The following is a 23,360-nucleotide window of genomic DNA, read 5'->3' as shown; positions in this document are numbered from 1 at the left end:
AATAAAACAACCCAAATCCTGTGCCCAGGCCTCCTCTGCATGCGAGGGGCAGGAGGTCCTGGGCGGCCCCGGGCTCCGACCCTCAGGGACTCCCTCCGCGAGCCACCGCCCCACGGCCCTCCCCCGACCCCACGCAGGGAGGCAGACGAGGTCTCAGGCGGGGCTCAGGGGACTCCACAGCACGAAGCGGCAAAGCCAAGCCGTGCCCCCGGCCATGCAGACGACATCCAGCACAGGGCATGCGCCCCGCGGGACGGGGGTGACACCGGCTTCCACTGAGACCCCTCGGCCCGGACCCTGCACGTGGAGGAGGATTCTAGGGGTGGGGGGGGAGCGGCCAGAGCTCCTGCGGCTGGAGCCCGTGGCTCTGGGCGAGGACCCCGGGCGAGGCCCCCCAGGCCTGGCTCAGGAGACGGCCTGTGGGGGGAGGTGCGAAACGTGCGTCCACTTCTCAGGTCGGGAGGTGGGAGCTAAGGGGGCGCAACCCTCGTGAGGCCGGTGTGGGGCGCTGGGCAGACCTCCAGCAGGTGCCGGGGGCACCGACGATGGGGTCCAACCTCAGGCGGGTGCCGGTGCTGGGCAGAGAGGATCCCCCTGCCAAGGCCCTCGTGGGCCCCGGGTCTCAGGACCCCTCCAGGACAGAGCCTGCCCTCCTGGCCCTGGGCTCCGAGGGGGGCTGCACCCAAGGCATCTGGAAGCCCCTCCCCCGGTGCCGGTGTCACCACTGTGACGCGGAGGCTGGCGCAGGAGGCAGGATGAGGTGCAGGGTCTCCAGAGCCCCTGCCTGCTGCTCAGACCAGCCGAGTGTGGTACACTCGGAAGCTGCAGCCCAGGCAGCGAAGCACACGGCAGGCTCCTGGAGCCTCCACTTAAGGCGGGTGCAGACAGCGGCGCCGGCCTGAGGACAGCCCGCGGGGTCAGCAGGGCACACCACGGCTGGTCTTTCTCTAGCCCGCTGAGGCTTGTTTAGCAGGACAGTTGCACCAGCTCAGACCCTCCTCCTGGCCTGTCCCAGGGCCCAGCCATGAGACTGCCAGGGACTCAAGGACCCTCTGTGGGGGGCTTTCCCAGGAGACCTGGGCAGAGCAGTGCCCCGAGGGACCCAGCACCGGGTGCCAGGCAGGCAGGGGCCCCATGTGGAAGGGCAGCTCTCAGGGTGCCCAGGGTGGAAGAGCTCCTTGCCTGGGTCGGCCACCCATCCAGATGAGCCACAAAACCTCGCTGGGAAAACGCCCGAGCTGCTCTCTGCTGCCTGGGGGTGCCCTGGAGCTGGGCTCGAGCTGGCCGCTGACCAGGGCGCCGCGACAGGCTCCCCACCGCCTGGCCTCCCCTTCCCCAGGGTGGAGGCAGCGTGAGCGCCGTCCTGCAGCAGCTGCTGGCGTGCGAGCCAGTTAACAAGCACGATGTGCCCAAGGTCAGCGGCTCTCAGGGGACACCGGCCCCGCTGCTCTAAGAGGTGGTCCCACAGCGACCTGCTGAAAGGTCAAACCGGCCGCTTCTTCACCCAAACTCTGGACTGAAACAAAGGGCCTGCCTGGCTACATCCAGGCTTTGCAGTCCCTGGAGCCGGGGGTGGGCAGGGGGAGGAGCGGGTGGGAAAGGGCTCCCCAACCCGACTCCCGGTAGGGACACAAATCTGAGGGTGCAGCCCCAGCTGCGGACACTGCTAAACAGCCCTAAAGACCAGCCAGCGGACGGACAGGTGCTCGGACCCAGGGACAGTGGTACCTGAGGGTAAAGTCAAAATGAAAGTTCTTTCTCCTTTTTAGAAAGCCGCCAAAGAGAAAAACAGGACGTTGTCAGGCGCCCGGGAGCGGCTCCGCAGGCTGCAGGGGTTCGGCACACCCCTGGCGAGCGGGGGCCCTGAGCGGCCCGGGCACCTGGCGGAGGCTTCGGCTCGGGTCTGTCTCTGCCTCAGCGGCTGCGCATCGGCCCCTCTGCGGAGCAGAGACCCTCTGCCTGGTCCACGAGATCAGCCGCAGCCGCCCGCCCGCCCCTCCAGCCCACCTCCCGCACTGGCCCTTCCCCACCCTGTTCGAGGCCCGGCTAAGGGGCCGCCCGGTCTCCTGAACCTTCAGGGCCCCAGCCTGTGCCCCCAGCCCCGCCCCCGTGTGCGGGCATCCCAGCCAGGGCTCCTGGCCGCTGTCTGCTCTGGGCAGGTGGACGTGAGGCACCTTGGGCAACACGCCCAAGTGGTGGAAGGAGCTGCGCCCAGACCGCAGGGAGCAGCAGCATAACCACTATTCCCGCAACGTTTATTCTGGGAAATTCCAAGACACACAAAAAAAGAAAAAGCAACCAGCTTCTCCTAATTCCGACGCAGACCGGGGAAGGGTGCTGTGGCCCAGGAAAACGGGGAGCCGCCTGGGTGGCTCGCAGGCACCCCCATCCCAGCACGGGAGCCCCGAGGAGCCCCCAGTGAGCTGGGGCCGCGAGGACGCAGGCCGCCTGGGCCGAGACCGCAGAGGGACAGCGGGTCCCCCTGGCCACCGCGCACCCGCCCGGGCCCAGAGGTACCTCTTCTGCTTGTAGGTCAGCATGGCCTCTGCGATGGGCAGCTGGTGGGCGCAGTTGGCCCCCGAGATGTACTGCGTGATTCTCGACACAATGTCCGGCGTGTCCTGCACTGCGCGAGGAGACCGGGAGGGGTCCTGTGGCCGCCACCCTCCGAGGGCCCTAGGCCAGGGCAGCCAGGTCTCTCCACATCCCCCCCCGGGCCCAGTCGCCAGAGAGCGCCGTGGCTCACGGCAGGCAAAGGGGAGCACCCTGGCGGAGGTCACCCCGGCCCTGTCCCCTGACCCCACCTTCCTCCCAGGCGCTCAGCACACAGCTCTCCCCTCGGGAGGCAGCGAACAGGCCACGCCCCCGGAGGGCGGGCGGGGGGCGAGGCGTGGGTGTGGGGCAGGGGCCGGGCCTCACCTGTGCTCTGGGCCTCCAGCTTGTTGAAGAGGTCTCTCCAGGCCAGGTCCTGGAAGAAGTTGTTGTACCTGTAGTCCACGGAGCCCAGGTACCTGGCCACCGGGTGGGAGCCTGCGGGCCAAGGGGAGCGCATCAGGGGGCGCGGCTCCGACCTGCAGCTGGCAGCCCACCGCCCAGACCAGCCTTGGGCGCCCGTGGCCTGGCGCTGTGGGGCGGGCGGGGTCTCCTCGAGGACGCAGCACTTGCCAGGGGAACAGGAGTTGGTGCTGAGACAAACCACGCAAACCGGAAGCCGGGGAAGTTCGAGCACTGGGGACCCGGGTCACTTCAAGGGGCCAAAGCCCACCCGGCCAGTGCCCCTGACCCCAAGCCCGCACGGTATCGGGCCGCCCTAACTGTGGGCCGGTCTGGGAGGGCCGCCGGCAGAACCGAGCCGCGGGGCCTCACCCAGCGGGATGACCAGGAAGCGCATGTAGCCCAGCCAGTCGGGGGTCTTGTGTGACAGCTGCTCCACGAAGAGCCGCAGGATGGCGCTGAGGTAATGCTGCGCTCCGGCCACCGCGATCTTCACGGGGGTCGGGGGCTGCGAATTACAGTTGCAGCTGCGGGGGACAGGGGACGGACGCCTCAGGGAACCGTCCTTGCTGGGAGGACCAACCTCGCTGAGCGCCCCCAGGGCACAGCTCGGGGCACAGAGCTCGGGGCGTCGCTGCGCCCCTAAACCGCGCCCCTCCACGGCAGGCAGCCCTCGGCCCCCAAACCCGAGCCGGGTCTGCGGGCCCCGCCTGGGCCGCTGCTCCCCGCCCCCCCCCGCCGCCCGGATCCGCACACACGGCAGGGAAGGTGAAGGTGCGGGACTCACTATCTCTGTATCCGAGACACGATGGTGCTGAAGGCCGCCTGGACGTCGGCCGGAGAGCACGTGCACACCACCGGGAGCGTGTGCCGCTGCAGGACGTCTGAGAGGAACTGGGGGGCCGGGGGGGCGTGAGCCGCGGGGTTCAGGGTCCACAAGGGGCAAGGCTGGCCAGACGCCCCCACCGCGGAGGCCGCCCAGCCCCTCCCCCACTGCAGGGGGGGGGACACGCACCGACCCCCCTCCCCCCGCCCCCGCAGAGAGGATGCGCTGACCCCCCCCCCGCCCCCGCAGGAAGGCCGCCCAGCCCCTCCCCCACTGCAGGGGGGGGACACGCACCGACCCCCCTCCCCCCGCCCCCGCAGAGAGGATGCGCTGACCCCCCCCCGCCCCCGCAGGAAGGCCGCCCAGCCCCTCCCCCACTGCAGGGGGGGGGACACGCACCGCCCCCACCGCGGAGGCCGCCCAGCCCCTCCCCCACTGCAGGGGGGGGACACGCACCGACCCCCCCCCGCCCCCGCAGGGAGGCCGCCCAGCCCCTCCCCCACTGCAGGGGGGGGCACGCACCGACCCCCCCCCCCCCCGCCCCCGCAGGGAGGCCGCCCAGCCAGCCCCTCCCCACCTGCCCCTGCCAGTCTGAGGTGTTGACGAGAATGATGTTGTCGGGGAGCCGGTCGTCGGAGACGAGGATGTGGTTTAACTGGTCGTACACGGTCTTCCTAGGGATCTGCAAACACAGGCCCCACCACGCCGGGCGTGAGGGGAGCTGCCCCTCACCGGCCCCACGTGCAGACCCTGGCTTTGCTCTGGACAGAGGCGCGGGGCCGAAGGGGCTGCGGGGCCCACGGCCGCCGGGGACCAGAGTGGGCAGCCCCAACAAGCCCTCCAGGGAGCAGGCGACCTCACCCTCAAGCTGCTCAGCCCGGGGTGGGCCCTGGGGAGGCCGTGGAACCTGCCCGGGTGGGCGCGCCCCCCCCCCGCCCCGCACCTGCAGCTGGCTCCGCGTGTCCGGGCAGCGCTCGTTGTCCAAGCTGTTGGCCCGCTCGCTCTGCGGACGCGCCGGCTGCCGCTCCTTTAGGGAAGTGCTCCGGCCCCGGCGGCCGGCCTGCTTCCCCTCGGACCTGCGGGGAAGGCGGCCACAGGCGCTCAGGGCCCCAGGGAAGCACGTGGCATTGGAGGCCACGAAGGGCGGCCACACGGGCCCCAAGAGCCCACCAGCCCCGGAGGGCACAGGGCTGCACCCCGGTGCCAGGTGCCCTGGGTGGACCCCGCCCACTGCTGTTGGCTCGTGGGCACGCAGGGCACCTTCGAGGGCCCTGGGGGGGCGTCTGTGAGGACTGAGGACCGCCACCCGGGGACAAGCCTGGTGCAGGCCAGGGCCCAGCATCCTGGCGCTCTGGGTGACCCCTTTCCAGTCAGGCACAGGCCCATGTGCGCCCCCCACCAGGCAAACGCCAGCCTCCAGACCCACTGCTCTGGAAAGTTCCTGTCCCAGAAACCACACCAAGCCCTGTGGGACTGGGCGCCTCATGGGCCTGCCCCACTGGCTCCCACTGCCGGCTCCCGGGGGTGAAAACCAGCCTGCGTCTCGCTTCTGTGAGGGGTGTGCGCGCCACGGCGGGCGGGGGGCGCTGCTCTGTGAGGTGGGGGCTGACACGGAACACACGCGCTTTAAAGTGAGGGCCGCTCAGCTGTGGGGCCGCGACCTCGGGAGCGGCCGGGGACCGCCCCAGCCCCACGCTCCCTCCAAGGCCCTAGAGGCAGTGGGGGACCGGGCAGGACAGCACAGGGACCGGGGAGGGGCTCCGGTGGGGGAGGGGACGAGGGCACGGGAGACACCCGGCAGGCGGGTGCCACCAGGAAGCCGCCCGGGTCATGGCAACTCAGACCCCCACCCCATCGGCTGACCCACGCCGGGAGGCAGGGGCTGGTCCTGGACCCTGTGCCCTCCAGGCGGCGCACGGCCGTGGGGCCGGCTCCCCCGGCGCCCAGCACAGGGGCTTGGCAGGTGCCGTCCACCAGCTCCAGCACAAGCACGGCCCCAGCAGCCACGGCTGATGCTGTCTGGTCCAGGGGACGGGAGACGGGGACCACGGGCCTCCCTGCCCCCACAGCAGCCACACCCAGGCGGTCAGACCTGTGCATGGCTGGCGGCAAAGGGGGGAGGGGGGCCAGTATGACCCCCCCAGCGAAGGGCCTGGGGATCTGTGACGCTGAGTGCTGCCCCCGGGGGACGCCCACACGCCCTCCCACGCTGGCCCAGGCAGGCATCGCCTGGCCGAAGGCTCCCCCGGAGCGGCCAGTCACCTGGTGGACGGGATGACCAGGGACTCCGTCTTGGTGATGCGTCCGCTGGGTGGCAGCTTCTCGGTGAACACGTCCAGAGCAGAGGTCTCCGCCTCCGGGCTGTCCTCAGGCTGTGCTGGCTGCTCGCCGGGGGCGGGTGCACTCTGACGGGCAGAGAAGGGAGGCACTGGGGACGAACGCCTGGCACGGTACTCCTGGGCCTCAGGGGCCATGGTCTGGGTGGTGGAGTTTAGGCCTCTCTGGGGCTGGGGGCTCCCTGAGTGTGCCCTGGGAAGCCAGCTGACCCTAACTGCCAACCACAAGGCCCTAGGCCAGGCCGCCACGGGAAAGCAGCACCGAACCCCCCAAACCTGCCCTGGGCCTTCCTTGGGAACCCCCACAAGGGCAGCAGGACCAACACGGTGTTCGCGGGCCTGTTCCTGCTGTCCACCCAGAGCTGCTGTGAACCCAGGGCCCCGAGCACACCTACAGGGGGTGAATCCCAGGGCCCCGAGCACACCTGGGGGCGTGAACGCAGGGGGCCCTCCCTGTGGTTCTGGGTGCCCGTTCTGAGCTCTGGCAACAGGAGCACCTGCCTCTGCAGCCCGCCACGTCGGCAGCCGCTGTGCTAAGGCAGCGGGGAAGTGGGCTCCGTGCCGGCGTGCCGTGTCCAAACGCAGCCCCACCCCCGCTTACCTGGGCCACGGAATCGGAGGTGCTGTCGCTCGGCTGCTTGGTGCCCAGAGCCCGCATCTTCTCGGGCACGTCAGCCTGTGGGGAGGAGGCGGGAAGGAATCGGGCTGTGGTGGGCGCTGGTGCAGAGGCTGGTGCACCCTGGGCAGGGGCTCCGGGCTTGGAGGCAGCCCGGCGAGACCGGCTGGCATGTCCTGGACCATGGGCTCACGGTCACCCACAACAGCCACCTGGCACTGGCCACGCCAGAACCCAGGAGTGCGCCACCGTGTCAGACTCCGGGGGTGACTCAGAGACCCCAGCGGAGCCCCTGGTCCTGGTCACTCACTGGACTCGGAGGCTCCTTCTGGCTCCGGGCGCTGTGGATGCTCCCGACCTCTGTCTGCGAGCTGGAGTGGGACAGGCCTTCGAAGTACGGCCTGGGGGGGGGGACAGAGAGGAGGTTACTGTCCAGTACCCCCCAGGGTGAAGGCCCAGCCGCCACGCCTGGCGGGGCGTCTGGGGCCGAGCAGGGCCCCAGCCTGGAGGACCACGGCACAGGCGAGGACGCAGAGGGTCTGGGAGCAGCGGAGGCCCCTCTGCTCCGGGCCTTAGTCCTGGCGGCAGACGCCCCACCTCCAGCCACAACCTGCTGGAGGGCCGGCAGGGGCCCGGGGCCACAGCCAGCTGCCAGCGAAGAGCCGGGTGGGGCGAACCCAGGCCGAGCGCCCCACTCAGCAGGTAGCAGGTCATGGAGGGCAGAGTCAGGGCCATGCTGAAACGAGGGGCGGGAACTCTGGCCGGCAGGATCAGGGCCCCAAGACGCCCGTGCCTCACCCCTAGGCCTGGGCGCTAGCTGGCCAGGGCTCGCCTGCAGGCACAGCTGGTGCTTCGGGGCTTCGGGCAGGGGACCGGTGAAAGTGGAGCTCTTCTCCAGCTGAAGGCAGAGGGAGGCTGAGGGTCAGGACCGTGGTGCTGCCCTTGAACGTGGAGGGGGCAGCAGGCCAGAAGGGAAGCGGGACCCCTGTCCTGTAGCCACACGGCTGAGCCCCCAGACCCCAGCCTCGAGAAGGAGCGTAACTTCTGGTCGTCAGCTCAGGGAGCCTGTGCTGTGAGCTGGGTCAGGCCGGCCGTGGGTCTGAGGGCTGCAGCAGGTGCAGGAGAGCAAGCCCCTGCCTGTGTTCTTGCCGGGGTCTTACGTACACTTGGGTTTGGGGAGTTTTTTGGGTCCCCCACACAGCCAGGGATTGAACTCACGCCACTGCAAAGAAAATACCAGACCCTTAACCTGCTGCCCTACTAGGGAGCTTCTACGAGTCTTTAGAGAAGTTTCAAAAACCAGGAGTTCCCATCGTGGTGCAGTGCAAACGACTAGGAACCATGAGGTTTCGGGTTCGATCCCTGGCCTCGCTCAGTGGGTTAAGGATCCGGTGTTGCCATGAGCTGCGGTGTAGATCGCAGACACGGCTGGGATCCCCTGTTGCTGTGGCTGTGGTGTAGGCCGGCAGCTGTAGCTCCGATTCAACCCCTAGCCTGGGAGCCTCCATGTGCCGCGGGTGTGGTCCTGAAAAGAAAGAAAGCAAACAGACAAAAACCTGCTCCTGGCTGACTTGGACGTCCCTGTGCCCTTGGCTCCCGGCTGCTGCCCGCGGGCCTTGGTGTTCCCGACACGCATCCTGCCCCCCCCCCATGCACCTGTGCCTCACGGCGGTGCCCAGCAGGGGCAGGACACCATCGTCTCGCCACAGGACAGAGCCCTGTGGCCACACGCTCACTGCCCTCCTGCGACAGCCCCCCCAGTGCCCCCCAGCCCACAGCCAGGAGGAGTGCCCTCAGCTGCCTTCCAACTGGGCCCAGCAGGTTCCAGAGGCCTCTCCCGAAGGCAAACCGGTCCCTGTCCCTCTGCCCCCTCACCTGTGGAGGCGCCGCGGACCGAGGCCAGCCTTGGGCTCTGTGTCCCCCGCCTCCCCCGTGCCGAGCCCACGCCCCCTTTCCGGCCCCCGCGGCCCCGGCGTGGCCCCCGCCGCCGGGCGGCTCCCGCGCATGCGCTGCAGGCGCGCGGCCGCGCCCACCTGAGCTTGGGCTTGGGGGTGCTGAGGACACTGTCGTCGTCGTCCATGTCGGGGCCGCTGTCGCTGGGGTTCTCCACGTCCAGCGTGTCGTACAGGAGGTCCAGGTCCTCCTCCACCTCGGGGACATGCTCGGCAGGGTCCTGCTCCGAGTCCAGGACCTGCGGGGACGTCGGCTGTGAGAGGCCGGCCCGGGGCGGGGGGGGGGGGGGGGGGGCAGCCGCCGGCGAGGGGAGAGGCCACCCGGCAGCTTTCCTCCCGCCACGTGCTCCAGACCGCGGGGCGTCCCCTGCGCCTCCAGGCAGCGGGCACTGTGCGTGGCAAGGCTGTCCTGGGCAGTGTGCTCAGCACAGGAGCACAGGGCGGCGCTGACAGTGCGGGCCGTGCGGGACCCCTGCCATCGGGAGGCAAAGGGCCGCCCTGGCCAGGTGTCCCCGCCCCCGTCCCCCCGCGCTGGGCCCTTCTCAGGACAGCAAAGTGGAAGCCCTTGGCATACGGCCTCCTCGTGTTCAGCGCGAGGTACCTATGGCAGCGTGCATCCGCCCACAGCGGGCCCCTCCAGGCAGCGTGCCCTCGACGGTGGGGCTCAGCCTGTCGGCCCGCGGCCGGCGGAGGGCGTTGCCAGCGTCTGCCACGAGTGGAGCTTCTGTGACTGTTTAGCAGACTTTGTGTGGACGTGCTTCCATCCTGCAGGTAAGCTCAGCAGGGGTCGCTGGCCTCCGGGAAAGCGTCTGCATCTAACCTTGAGGAACCCCCAGCCTGTCTCCCAAAGTGGCCGCACCGTTTCTGGTCCCCTGCAGCGCGTGTAAGGGTTCCGCTGGTCACGCACCCTCACTGACACTCATTTTCCACGTTCCTGCTGACGGCGCCCTGGTGGGCGCCAGGCCTCGGTCTCGCTGTGGCCCCGTCTGCTGCTGACCAGGCGACGCCAAGCATCTTGGCGCGTACTTAGTGGCTGTTGGCAGTTCTTCTTTGGAGAAACAGCTGGTCAGAACCTTTGCCCGATTTTTAAAGCAGACAGTTGCTTTTTGAACTGTGTTGCTTTTGAGTTGCCAATGTTCCATATTCTGGATACGAGTCCCTTATCAGATACGTGATTTGTAAAATTTTTTCTCCCACCCTGTGGACTGCTGTTTCATTTTCTGGACGGTATTACTTGGGGCACAGAAGTTTTAAATATTGATGCAACCCAACTTATCTATTTTTTCTTTATTTGCTCACGCTCTTGGTGTCAGATCTAAGCAGCCATTCTTGGCGTTCCCACTGTGGCTCAGCAGGTTATGAACCTGACTAGTACCCATGAGGATGCGGGTTCGATCCCTGGCCTCCCTCAGTGGGTTAAGGAGCTGGCGTTGCCGTGAGCTGTGGTGGAGGTGGCCGGTGTGGCTCGGATCCTGCGTTGTTGTGGTTGCGGTGGAGGCTGGCAGCTGCAGCTCCGATTCAACCCCTAGTCTGGGAACTTCCACGTGCCGAGGGTGTGGCCCTAAAAAGAAAAAGAAAAAGAAGGAGCCATTTTCCAACCCAAGGTCACAAACATTTACTCCTACGTTTTCTTCCAAGTGTTGTATGGTTTTCTCTCTCACATTTAGGTCGTTGACCCCCTGTGGGTTCATTTCTGTACATGGTGTGAGGTGAGGGGTCCGTGTCCTTCCTTTGCACGCAGATATCCAGTTGCCCCAGGATTATTTGCTGAAAAGGCTATTTTCCCCTCTATTGAAAGCTCTTGGCATCTTGTGGAAAATCAACGGACCATAAAGAGGAGGATTTATTTCTGGATTCTTATCCTCACTTCACTGCCTGCCCCCCCAACACACGCCTGATGGCCATAGCTCTGCGGGCAGTTCTGAAAACGGACAGTGTGAGGCCCCCAACCTTGCGCTTTTTCACGATTGTTTTGTTGGTTCTGGGCTCCTCGTGTTTACACGTAAGCGTGAGGACTGGCTGGCTGATTTCTGCAGAAAGCCCGCTGGAGCCCCGACAGGAACAGCACGAACGCGGATATCAGGCTGGGGAGGGCCGGCTGGGGGGCCCGTTTTAGCACCTGCCGAGGGCTGCCCTCCTGTGTGGACGTGGCCTCGCGGACTGTCATGAGCACGTGTGAGGACCAGGCTTTGGGGCTTACCTACTGCACCACCACACCTCCTCGGTGGGTCCAAACTCTGGGGACTAATCTTCTGATCACAGGAAAAGACATTTTTCTTCCGGTTTTAAAAGTTACACGAGCTCATCAGAGAAATGTGGAGACTAGGAGTTGCAGTCGGAGCGCAGTGGAAACAAATCCGACAGCATCTATGAGGATGCGGGTGCGAGCCCTGGCCTCGCTCCGTGGGCTAAGGATCCGGTGTGGCGGTGGCTGTGGTGTGGACCGGCAGCTGTAGCTCCGATTCGACCCCTAGCCTGGGAACCTCCATGTGCCACAGGTGTGGCCCTTAAAAGCCAAAAAAAAAAAAAAAAGAAAGAACAAAATGAAAATTTGGAGACTAGAAACAAGCTAAAAAAAACACTGAAACACTTGGTACGTTGGCAGTGGGGAGGCCACATGGTGCCGATGGGGGTACGGGGAAGCTGCACCCCTGCTCAGTTCTGCTGTGAACCTGAAGCTGCCCTAGAAATGCAGTCAGTTCATAAAAAAGCACAAAACACAACAACCCAAGTCACGCCCTCCAAAGATGAAGCCCCCACCCCCCCCGCCCCGGGTCTGTCCAGCACGTTGCAATTCAGGACGCACCGCAGGCACCGGCTGGGCCGCGTGGACAGCGGGCAGCAGAGCCAGCCTCCGCCCGGCCCGGACCCCCAGAGCCCTCCTCGGGCTGCTCGCTCACCTCGTCCGAGACTTTAAACCTCCGCAGCAGGGCCACGACTTTCTGCTTGAAGTTCTGCTGCTGCAAGACAAGTGGGGCGGGGTCAGGGCCCTCGGCTTCCCAGGCTGCCTGCGGCCCTGGCAGGAGGCGGCGCGGCTTAACCGCACGCACGGTCACCAGCACAGCTCTGGCACCGCAACAACCGTACGCGTTTTCAGGGGCATCAGGAACCACAGCCGCGGTCAGACCCAGCAGCGGCCCCAGGACGGAGCCACCGTCCCAGAGCCAGACCCGCGGTTCTCCTGGAGGCCTCCGTGCCCCACCTCCAACCAGCCCTGCCCGGTGGGATCTGGAGGCTGAGAGCAGGAGCCCATCTGCTCGGGGGCGCCCTCGGCCACCGACCAAGGCCACCCTTGGGGACCCCCACTCCTGTCCAGAAGCTGGGCCTCGGTCCTGGCACCGAGGCTCAAACAGGTACTGCCGTAGCGCGTGGGGGCTGCTGCACCGCCGTCTAGAACACACAGCTCCCCGGTGCGCGGGGTCAGCCACGGCTTCCCAGCACGGTTGGGAGCGGTTCTGGGGCCACGACCCGGCATGTGGGCAGCTTGACACCGTGAGCCCCCCCCCCAGTGGAGAGGGACGTTCTGTGACAGGCCGAGGCCTCCGCCTGGACTTTCCTCCCAGAGGACCTGACAGTCCTTCCGAGCCCCTGGGCCCACCTGCCCCGGACAGACCGGAACTGGCCTCCCACTGGGTGTGTCTGGGCAGGGAGGGGACCGCCCTGGGCTCCGGTGGGGAGTGGCCTGGGCAAGACCACAGCAGCCCCACCTGGCCCGCTGCCTCTGGGCCTGCGGCCTGGGGCTGGCACGGGACGCCCGCCCGGCTCGCCCACGCCAGCAAAGCTCTGACGACGGCCAGCGCCTCGCAGCCCCCTCCCAGGCAAGGCCACCGCGTGGGGCCTCCCGCCATCACGCTGTATTTGGGAAAGAGACTGGACCTCAGAAGAAGCCACAGAGCTGGGCTTCAGGGGACAACACGTGTGCCCGGAGACGGCCTGGGACAGCCGCCCCGCGTCCTGAGCCCCCTCCTGAGGGCCCCACGCGGCGCGGCCCCCCCCCCCCCCCCCCCCCCCCGGCTCCCGCCCGGCCCCGCCCCCCCCGGCCCCGCCCCCCCCCCCAGTGTTAGTAAAACCAGTTTCCACCGACCCTGGTCATGGACGTCGTTCTTACTATCGAGCGCCGCTGCTTCTTGGGCTTCCCCACGTCGAAGTCATCCTCGTCCAAGTCCTGCAGAGACCCGGCACCTGAGGCCCCGCGCGGCGCCCCAGGCCCTCCCTGCCGGGACGGGGCCCCGCCCTGGGTGCTTGGGACGCTGGCCCTGGAGAGTCTTGGGTGGGCCCACCGGGGACTGCGCTGCTGCCGGGGGTCAGCAGAAGCTGGGCGCTGGGGCCCCAAAGCTGGCGTCTCCCCCGGGGTCCCGTGGCCCTGCGACCTGCCCCCCGTGGCGCCTGGTTACCTGCCCCTGCACGGCGTCGTCACTGGCCTCCTGCTCGGAGGAGAAGCTCTCGTACTCCTCCTCGGAGTAGTTATCTGCGGAACGAGCAGATGGAAGGGGGGCGCCTCAGGGTTCCGGCCGGTGTCCCGGCAATCAGCCGGCGCCCAGTGACGCCCCCACCCCCGTGTGCAGGGGCACCGCAGGGAGACAGCCCTACGCGGTAGGGACTGGGCCCGCCCGCCCTGGCAGGTGGACCGCCCGGGGGGAGGGGCCGCGCTTCCAGCCCCCACATGCTCCACCCCATCCCACGGTGGCCCTTCCTGCCCATCACCGGGCTCAACAGGGTCCCCGCCTGCCCCCCCCTCCACTCAGGACAGACGGCCCCAACTGTGAATGGAGGAGTCTTGCTGGACCTGGGAAGGCCCCTGACCTGCTTACGGACCATGTCATAGGGTGGGGGCAGGACCAGATGCCCGCTGCCCAGAGGGCAGCCTGCAGACCCAAGGTGGTGGCCGGGAGGTGGTGCCCGTGGCAGAGACACTGCTCTCGGCGGGACTCACCCGTAGACTTGGCCTTGGGGCCCGCCTGCATGGCACTGTCCTCGTGGTCAATGGGCTGGCTGGACAGGGAGAAGATCCAGATCTCGGCCACCTTGACCGAGGCCTCCTTGACGTTGCTGCAGAGGCTCAGCACCTGGCCGCCCTCAGAGGGGTGCTGCATCACCTGAGGGCAGGGCGTGGCTCTAGACGCGCGGGGCGTGGCCTGTGCCCCCAGCCCCGCCCGGCTGTGTGGACACCCACCGGGTTGGGGCCGCCTAGGATGGCGAGGCCCTGGGGCCATTCGTCTTGAGATTTCCAACAAACCGGGGAGAGGACCCCTCGTGCCCCCGCTCCTCACTGGCCTGCGCCCCACGCTGGCCCCAGGCAGCCAAGCAATTCCCCCGACACGCCAGAGAACACACCCATCTGCGTTTTATTTCTGTATTCTTTCTTTTTCCGCTGCCCTGGCAGCATATGAAAGTTCCCAGGCCAGGGATCGAGCCTGAGCAGGAGCTGCAACCCACACTACAGCTGCAGCAACGCCAGACCCGTCACCCACTGTGCTGGGCTGGGGATTGAACCTGCATCCCCAGAGAGACAAGCTGGATCATTAACCCCTGTGCCACAGCGGGAACTCCACGGGGAGGCCAACTCTTTAGCCAAGTAAGGAAATAGTTTTGAGGAAAGGACCATCACCACCACTTAAGAAACCAAGTTAAAAAGGCCCCCTGGGAGTTCCCGTCGTGGCACCGCGATAACGAACCCAACTGGTAAGCAAGAGGACGCAGGTTCGATCCCTGGCCTCGCTCCGTGGGGTAAGGATCCAGCATTGCCGTGAGCTGTGGTGCAGGTCACAGATGCGGCTCGGATCTGGCGTTGCTGTGGCTGTGGCGTAGGCCGCCACCTGTAGCTCTGATCAGACCCCTAGCCTGGGAACCTCCATGTGCTGCACGTGTGGCCCTAAAAAGACAAAAAAAAAAGGCCATCTGGCTGCTTCCTGCCATGGCCAAGTCACTCTGACGGCGTGCGTGTGCACGCGCCCTCTGAGGCCAGACCCTGCCGGCCGTGCTCCCGGCACACCTGTGTCACCTTCCTAACGGGAAGTCTGACTTGGCCGAGTCTCCCTATCTTAGAGCTGTGAGAACATGCCCAGCTTGGCCCAGAAACCAACCTGGGTACGAACTCCGATACAGTGAGGGGGCGGACCTCACGGCCACTGGGCCAGGGCTCGGCTGCTCTGGGAAGGGCAGGGGCGAGGGCCTGGGCACGTCAGATTCAGCTCGGCAGCTGGCGGGGAGGGGGCTAGGCCTGGGCGGGGGGCCCAGCACTCTCCGAACCACGCCAGAAGCCCCAGAAGAACACCAGGGGGCAGGAGGGAAGCCGGGCCTCTTGCAGAGGCCACCTGGTCTGGGCAGCGCACTGAGACCACGGCTGGCTTCACAGCCCCGGTGGTCACGCGCTCATCACGCTCCACTCAGGCAGGACAAGGCGGCATCTTCCGGCGTCCTCTGAGCACTGATGGCCTGCAGGCAGGGGCCCCGGGATGACCAGAGGCCCTGGGCCAGCGGCGATGACCGGTGACCCTGGGTCAGCAGAGGAGCCTGCCAGGGCCCTGAGGAGTCCAGGCCCTGCCTGCCTGCCCGCTTCTGCAGTCCAGCAGCCAGGACACTCAGCCACAGCCTGGCAGCATCACAGAGAAGCTCAGGCCCAGCCAGCTCGCACGCCTGGCTCCCGCTCTGCTCTGGGTCTCCCTGGGTGTAGGTGGCTGGGAGGGCCAAGCCAGGGCACCGACTGTGCCTGTCCTGGACGGGCGGGTGGGCAGGGAGGGTCTGAGGGGACACAGGAGGCCTGAAGGCTCAGGCAGGCTCTGGGGCAGAACACAGGGGTTCCCGGCTGCCCCTCCCCCAGGGCCCATCCAGAACTCAGAGCTCCTGGGCCTGGGGACCCTCTGCTTCTGCCCCCCAAGCACCCCTCGGGGCCCCGCATTCCCCCAAGACTCGGTGGCGTCAGCTGGTTCTTTGTGGAGGCCCTTTGCCTGTTTCCTCGCCAGGGACGTCAACTTGATGCCACCCCCTGACCCACCCGAGCACGCGTCCCGCTGGCCAGGGCCGGTGCCCGCAGAGTGGGAAGCTGAGGTCCCGCCGCCCGGCCGAGCCTCACCTCGGCCATGTTGATGGAGCCGGCAGCCAGCGTCTTGTAGCCGAGGATGGTCCGGTTCTTGTACCGCTTTCTTCGCTGCAACATGATCTGAAGCTTATTGCCTTCTCTTTTCAAGAAGTGGGGGTACTACGGGAGAAGGGGGTGTCACGGCCACGCGGGCGGCCGCGCCCACCACACCTGCCGGGTCTCACCCGGCTGGGCAGGGGCTCACTCCCTGCTGGTCATCCCCGGGGGCGTGCGCAGTGCCCAGGCCCTGGGGTGGCGGTGGGGGCCATCCCGGGATCGACGGCAACTGCTTGGGGCAGCTCCGCCTGGCGGTGCAGGCCGCCTGCGTTTGCTCGTGTGCGTGAGGCTGACGTGCACAGCTTTCCTTAGGGTGCACAAATAGAACTACTTCACTTGTTCGTTTGTTTGTTTGCTTTTCTTAGGGCCGCACCTGCGACATATGGAGGTTCCCAGGCGAGTGGTCTAATCAGAGCTGTCGCTACTGGCCTGCACCACAGCCACATCGATGTGGGATCCAGGTCGCGTCTGCGGTCTACACCACAGCTCACGGCCACGCCGGATCCTTCACCCGCCGCGCGAGGCCGGGGATGGAACCTGAATCCTCACGGGCACTACTGAGGTTCGTAACCTGCTGAGCCACAAGGGGATGCCATAAAAACCTGCTTCAAAAGTCGGGGGCCAACAGGACTGCCCCCCACATTGACTGGCAGTGGTTACACACCTGGGGGCCTTTACCTAAACCTAAAACGGTGAACTGTATATTCTGGAAATTATACTCCACTAAACCTGACTCTCCTCACCCCCCGAAAGAAGAACCAACACAAAACCCAGGAGCTGCTGTGGGTGAAGGTTCGGGCAAAGCCAGGCAGAGCTGGGGTGAGGTGGCCTTGGGGGAGGGCAGGCCCTGGGCTGGCAGGGTTCTCACGAAACCACAGGCCTGTCTTCCAAGAAAGGGGACAAAAACGGTTTGAGGGGCAATGATTTGGCACTAAACAGCGCTAGTTCTCTCGTTCTGGGGGCCTCCAGGGCATGCGGAAGTTCCTGGGCCAAGGATGGAACCCGTGCCACAGCAGCAACTCGCTGCACCACCTGGAACTCCTGGCATTACTTCCCAAACACAAGCGTGCTGGGTAGGAAGCCGGCACACCTGCTCAATCCAGGCGAGGGGAAGAGGACTGCAGGCAGGGGATGCTGCCCTGGGGGCGGGTTGGGTCTGAACAGCCCTCCTTCACACCAGCACCCCCAAATGCCTCCAAAGGGTCTGCCTTACAACACACTGCCACAGGCTCTTCCTCATTTTTTCTTAGCAAATGTTTTGAGTTGCTTTTTACCCCCCTTTTTTTTTTTTTGGTCTTTTTGCCATTTCTTGGGCCGCTCCTGCGGCATATGGAGGTTCCCAGGCTAGGGGTGGAATCGGAGCTGTAGCCGCCGGCCTACGCCAGAGCCACGGCAACGCGGGATCTGAGCCGCGTCTGCGACCTACACCACAGCTCACGGCAACGCCGGATCCTTAACCCACTGAGCAAGGCCAGGGACCGAACCCGCAACCTCATGGTTCCTAGTCGGATTCGTTAACCACTGCGCCACGGCGGGAACTCCTACCCCATCTTTTCTAAACACGGGAATGAAATGACCTAAACTGATCATTTGAGTTTGGGCCTCACTACGTTCTCTTCATCATGGCGATGCCATGAAAAGCTCTCGCTGGGCAAAAACACACGGAACCCCCCGACGGAGACCTCCGCGGTGGCGGGGCCGCCCGGCCCACCTGCGGGGAGAAGGGCGGGAGCGGGGCGGGGCGAGGGGCGGGGCGGAGGGCGGGGCCGCCCGGCCCACCTGCAGGGAGAACGTCAGCGCCAGGTCGGTCTCCACTTGTCCGCTGGGGGGCAGCACGATCTCGTGGGACCGCAGGATCCGTTTGGAGCCCTGAGACGGAAGGAGACACCTCAGGCTCAGAAGAGGGCGTCTTTACTTTTTTTTCTTTTTGTCTTTTGAGGGCCGCACCCGCTGCATCTGCAAGGTCCCAGGCTCGGGGTCTCATCGAGCTACAGCTGCCGGCCTACACCACAGCCATGGCAACACCAGGTCCCAGCAGCATCTGCGACCTACACCACAGCCCATGCAATGCTGGCTCCTTCACCCGCTGAGCGGGGCCAGGGATCCAACCTGCGTCTTTATGGATACTAGTCGGGTTCTTAACCCACTGAGCCACAAGGGGAACTCCCAGAAGAGGGCATCTGAAAATGAAACAGGAAGATGAGAGCCGCAGGCCTGGGGTGGAGGCCTGAGGGCAGCGATTCCCAAAGGCACTGTGGGGAAGATTTGTCTAGAGCCTTAAAAAAAGTCCATACGCCAGAGGGCAAGTCCACCTCTAGAAATCTGTTCCTAAGCCGTGAGAGAGTAAGAATGGGTGCTGCCAAGTTTAAGGTAACGACTGGACGCAGGTGCAGTGCGAGGGGCAGGCGGTTGGGGCAAGTACCTGCAGGAGCAGGGGTGGGGCCACATGTTCCTGCGAAAGCAGTACCGCGAGGGGTGACTGCCCCCCAGAGAGCAAAGTGGGTGCAAAGGTCAACAACCAAAGCACAGCAGCACCGTCCCAGGCTAGGGAGGGCAGAAGTCTAGAACCAGATCCAAAACACACACGGACGTGCTGATATGAAGCAGGATGTAATCACGAGCCTTCGGGTCGGTTAGGCAAAGCTGCTCACTAAATGCTCTGATGCGTGGCTGGTGAATCCTGTGTGGAAAGCACAGGTCCCAACCTCAAAACTCACCCACACCAGAACAAATTCCAAACGGATTAAAGATGCCTCCTGCAGCATTGTTTTACAAATAGCCGTCCCAACAAGGCCGAGCCTGAGGGACACTGCTGTGTGTGGGGAGCCAGACACAGCAGAACAAAGCCCGGGTGAACCACGTGGGGACACCAGGAGGAGCCAGACCCAGAGCTGGGAGGCGCGGCCGCCTCCAGGTGGCTCTGATGCGGCAGGGGTGGTGCTGGGTGACTTCCAATGAGGGTGCAGGCAAATGGGTGAGGGCCGGGGGGGGGGGCAGGACACTGTGCCGATGGGAGCCCCAGGGAGGGGTCCTGGGCATGCATGTGGGGTGGCCCGTGGGCTGAGACCAGGCTGCACAAGCTGGTGGACGGCGGCCAGCTGTTGCCCTCTGGACGCATGTGGCGCCGAGGCCTCGCTGCTTGCAGCTGCTCCTGGCAGGGTCGGTGCACGAGTGCCCCTCCCTCTGCCTTCAGGGTCGGGGGGAGGGGAGCAGGCACCCAAGGTGGGGTCTGGAACTCTCCCTACTCCCCAACCCGTTCCCCTTTGTCCCTCACAGCCGTTCCCCCAAAGTTCTTGCACATCTGACCCCTTTCACGTCAGGCCCTGCACCGAAGGGCCTGTGGCAGGTGGCGGGTCCAGGCACAGAAGGGAGCAGGGGGACAGGGAGCACACGTGTGTGGGCAGGTCAGCGCGGGAGGCCAGCACCTCCGCTTCCTGGGGACCAAGACACAAGCACCTGGGGGTGGAACGGCCAGGACCAGGTCTGGAGGCAGGCGGCCAGGTAGGAGAGGATGCCCAAAGGGAGGCAGGCCTGGACCTGAGGGTCTGCTGGCAAGGGAGCTGAGCGGGGGAGGGGGGCAGGGGGAGGGGCAGGGGGGCTCCGAGGGGGCCTGGGACCCTGAGCAGAGGCCGAGTTCTCCTTCAGGTCCGGGTCCAGGGCGGCTCAGGGGGCTGGGCGCTGGACGAGCAGGGCCAGAGTGGGAGCAGGTCGGTCACGTCAGAGGCCAGCAATGGGTCACAGCCGGTGCCACCCACACCCCAGTAGGGCCGGTTCCCTCGACCCCAGTGTGCAGCCTGGCACCGCTGCTTTGAATTGAGAACAGCAGCCTCTTTAGTGAAATGATTTATTTCTTCAGATCTTTGTTGAAGAGCGCCCTGCTCCTCAGGGGGTGACAAGTGACCAGAAGGACGGGCCTCACGCCTTCCAGGCTCCAACCTGAGCGCCCAGTTTGGAGGCCCTGCTGACCCTCACCCAGAGCCTGGGCCAGGTGTGCTGGGCTCCAGCAGCCCGGGGCTGAGGGTGAAGCAGGACTCCTGCCCCGTGGTGCCCACAGCCTGGGGTCCTAACAGGATAGGCACCGAGTGCCACCCCGCTTCACCCCCCCCACGGACATTCCTGCCACACAGTGCCACCTGTGAGCAATGCCAGGGGGTAGGGGCCTGCAGCGGTGGCCGGGCACGGGGCCCCACACCTGCAGGTTGGCTGCAAAGAGTCGCAGGAGGTGCCATCTGGCTGCCCCGGGGTGACAGACCTCCCATCCCCAGAAGCGACCTGGAACCTGGTGGTCCCCAAATGGCCAAGGCAGCCCACGTGGCATGGGGTGCCCCCCGGGGCCTCTGGGCGAAGGCAGCTCTGAGGGCAGGGGGCTGTTTTCCCCAAGGAGGGGCAGGCGGGCCAGGCCCCCCTGAATCACTGATCCTCGTTCAAAAGCAGAAAGAGGAACCTGGGAGGCCCTGGGACATGGAGCGTGACAGCCTGGGAGCGAGAGGCAAGCACGCCAGGCCCTGCGGTGGCGGGGGGCGGGGGGCGGGGGGGGCGCGCTGCTGGCTGAGGCCACACAGTGCGGGGCCGCGTGGGGGGACAGTCCCCCCGGCTCTGCTCCCTCCACGGCCCGGGACGGCGGGCTCCTGCCCTCACTGTGCACAGGGGCGCGGCTCCAACCCGCCAGAGCATCCGCATGGGCTCCGGGCCCACACAGGGAAGGTCCCGCCGCCCGCGCGGGAGGCCGCACCTGCATCTTGACGGCAATCACCACGGCGATGAGCTCCTTCTCCAGCTCCTTGAGCACCACCAGCTTCTTCAAGGTCAGGCTGCACAACCTGCAAGGGGCACAGACAGGCTCGGGAAGGCCCTGCTGCGCAGCGGCCCCAGCCTCAGGCTCCCTGCCCCCCTGGCACCCTGGTCGCTCACAGGGACGCCCGTGAGCCTTTGCCCAGGCCCGGCCAGGCCCATCCCCAGGGCCCCTGCATCCGAGGGTCCTCGAGGGCTCGCAAAGTGGCCTGGGTGGGTCCAAGGACAGTGGGCGGCGGGGGGGGTGGGTGGGGGGGAGAGGCAGACAGGACACCTGGGACCACAGACCCAGGAAGCCCCCGGGGACCAGGGGACCAGCACCTGGGGAAGCCCCTCCCAGCAGTAAGCGTGCCTGCCTCCCGGGGCCCCCTGCCCTCTCGGCTCCACCCCAGGGCCTGGCTCCCTCCTCTCCAGGGTCCACCCATCCTGCAGGCCCCACCTGGCCCTGCCCACCCCGCTATAGGGCCCTACCCAGCCCAGGGTGTGACGCCAGCCTGTCGCGTGCTGGCTCTGCCAAGCTGAGGGGCCAGGTGACAGACACCAGGGCTTGCCAGGGCAGGAGATGCCCCTGATTCGACAGCGGGGGCAGCTCCAGGTTGGAGACAGACAGAATGTGCCCCTGACAGTCCCTGACACCAGCACCGGGAGGGAGCTGAGCAAATGCTTCTCTGCCGGACCCCAGCCCAGTCCCTCAGAGCAGAGGGGACTGCTCTGATTCTGCAAGGCCCCATCTTACTAGGCAAACAAACTACAGGGGAAAAAGTGAGAGTCAAGGCGGATGAAAGGAGTTAATATTCACCAGGACAGACCACAGCCTGGGCCATAAAACAATGCTCACACATACTCATGAGAACTGAAATCATATAAAGTGTGCTCGCTGACAAAAACGGAATTAGCTAGAAACCAACAACAGAAAGACAGCTGGAAAACGCCAGCTCCTTGGGAAACTCAACTGCACCAACAGGCCAAAGAGGAAGCCTGGAAAGACATCAGACATATTTCGTGTGGCATGAAAGGCGGGATGCAGCTAAAGCAGTCCTGAGAGGAGGACTCGCAGCATTAAATGCTCACATTCGAGAGAAAAACATTCTCAAGTACACATTCCACGCTTTACCTTAAGACACCAGGAGAAGCCCAAATTAAACCAAAAGGGAGAAAGAAGCAAATAAGGAGGATAAGAGCAGAAACAATGAAGTTGAGAACAACAAGAATCGGGAAAAAAACCGCCCAATTCTGGTTCTTTGGGAAGAGCTACGCGATGGGTAAACTCCAGCCACACCAAGGAAAGAGCAAGAGAGGAGAACTGTGACCTGCAGCAGGGCCCGAGAGGGACATCACGGCGGAACTGACTGACGTGACCGGGGACACTGCAGACCACTCGGGGCATGTCCTTCGGAGAACGGAGTTTCCCGGTGGTTTCGCAGGTTAAGGACCTGCACGGTCAAGGCTGTGGTGTGAACTCCATCCCTAGCCCAGGAACTTCCACATGCCACAGGTGTGGCCAAAAAGAAAAAAAAAAAGAAGAAATAAAACCAACTCTGGGAGTTCCCGTTTTGGTGCAGCGGAAACGAATCCGACGAGGAACCATGAGGTTGCGTGTTGGCTCCCTGGCCTCGCTCCGTGGGTTAAGGATCCAGGCTTGCCGTGAGCTGTGGTGTAGGTCGCAGATGAGGCTCGGATCTGGCGTGGCTGTGGCTGTGGCTGTGGCCGGCAGCGACAGCTCTGATTCAACCCCTAGCCTGGGAACCTCCATACGCCCGGGTGTGGCCTAAAGGGACAAAAGACCAAAGACGAAAACAAAAACAAACAAACCAAACCCTCCCCCCCCAAGCTCTGCAAAACATCTTCCAGAAAACAAGAGGAAGGAGTACTTCTCAATTCGTTTTATGAGCTCAGCAAACACCCTGATCCCAGCCCCACCACCAGACAAGAGCGGTAAGAAAGGAAGCTACAGACGGGTGTTCCTTTAAGGACACACGCGGAAACATCTTCCACACAGTATTAGCAAACGGAATCCAGATACGCATGAAAGAAACAGTAGGTCACACACCACAACCAAACCCCAACACCCGCCCTCGATTACAGTCTCAACTGAGCCAGGAAGAGACGGGCTCACCTTCGGCCCGATGGGGCGCACACGTCCGCGGGGCGGACGCGGCGAGACGGAGAGACGGGACGGCAGCCCCGCACCCGCACAGCCGCGCCGAGGACCCGGCCAGGGCGGGAAGGCCAGAGCGTCAGGCTCTCCTCTCGCAGCCCACGGGGCCGCTGGGTGGGACGGCCCGAGGAAGGAGGGAGTCGGGACACAGGCCCTGAGAACCGACCCGCCCAGCGAGGCCCCGGGAACCCGGCCGGCGGGTGAGAGGCGAGGAGCTGAGGCCGATGTCAAGGGCCGCGCACTTAGGAGACGGAGCACCGGGTCTGACCCTGCAGACGCAGGCTCCGCGTGCCCCCAGCTCCCGCAGCTGCGACAGGGAGTCAAGAGCGTCCCGGCCCGGGACCTTAATTCTCCCCGACAGAGACCTACAACCTCACCCATTTCCAGGGAAGGCTCAGCAAGGCTTCGCTTTGGAGCTGTCAGTAAGCTGACTTAAGTCTACACGGCAAGGCAGAGGAGCTAGAAGAATCAAAATAACTTTGAAACAAAGCAAAAGTAAACAAACGGGACCTAGCTAAGCTTAAAGCGTCTGCGCTGCGAAGGAAACCGCTG

The 23,360-nt window shown here is 65.4% G+C and overlaps 1 protein-coding gene across 6 annotated transcripts in view; it reads right to left on the bottom strand.

Moving 5' to 3' along the window:
- PACS2 (phosphofurin acidic cluster sorting protein 2) overlaps positions 1-23,360 on the bottom strand; it is a 55,866-nt gene that overhangs the window by 5,691 nt on the left and 26,815 nt on the right. For 2 of the 6 annotated variants that reach the window (XM_047795138.1, XM_047795141.1), the window contains exons 2-18: positions 20,592-20,679; positions 17,639-17,728; positions 15,797-15,922; positions 13,658-13,820; positions 13,119-13,192; positions 12,809-12,889; positions 11,625-11,684; positions 8,806-8,963; positions 7,083-7,173; positions 6,758-6,832; positions 6,083-6,225; positions 4,764-4,896; positions 4,398-4,502; positions 3,782-3,888; positions 3,367-3,521; positions 2,920-3,030; positions 2,518-2,626 (exon numbers count right to left, since the gene is read on the bottom strand). In XM_047795138.1, coding sequence (XP_047651094.1) covers positions 2,518-2,626; positions 2,920-3,030; positions 3,367-3,521; positions 3,782-3,888; positions 4,398-4,502; positions 4,764-4,896; positions 6,083-6,225; positions 6,758-6,832; positions 7,083-7,173; positions 8,806-8,963; positions 11,625-11,684; positions 12,809-12,889; positions 13,119-13,192; positions 13,658-13,820; positions 15,797-15,922; positions 17,639-17,728; positions 20,592-20,679 — 1,869 coding nt within the window. The remainder of the gene's footprint in view (positions 1-2,517; positions 2,627-2,919; positions 3,031-3,366; positions 3,522-3,781; positions 3,889-4,397; positions 4,503-4,763; positions 4,897-6,082; positions 6,226-6,757; positions 6,833-7,082; positions 7,174-8,805; positions 8,964-11,624; positions 11,685-12,808; positions 12,890-13,118; positions 13,193-13,657; positions 13,821-15,796; positions 15,923-17,638; positions 17,729-20,591; positions 20,680-23,360) is intronic. The other 4 variants (XM_047795135.1, XM_047795140.1, XM_047795136.1 and 1 more) reach the window with 3 other exon arrangements.

The sequence above is a fragment of the Phacochoerus africanus genome, chromosome 9 (genome assembly GCF_016906955.1).
Source record: "Phacochoerus africanus isolate WHEZ1 chromosome 9, ROS_Pafr_v1, whole genome shotgun sequence".
Taxonomy (NCBI): domain Eukaryota; kingdom Metazoa; phylum Chordata; class Mammalia; order Artiodactyla; family Suidae; genus Phacochoerus; species Phacochoerus africanus.
This window is presented reverse-complemented; position numbering and strand designations above follow the sequence as displayed.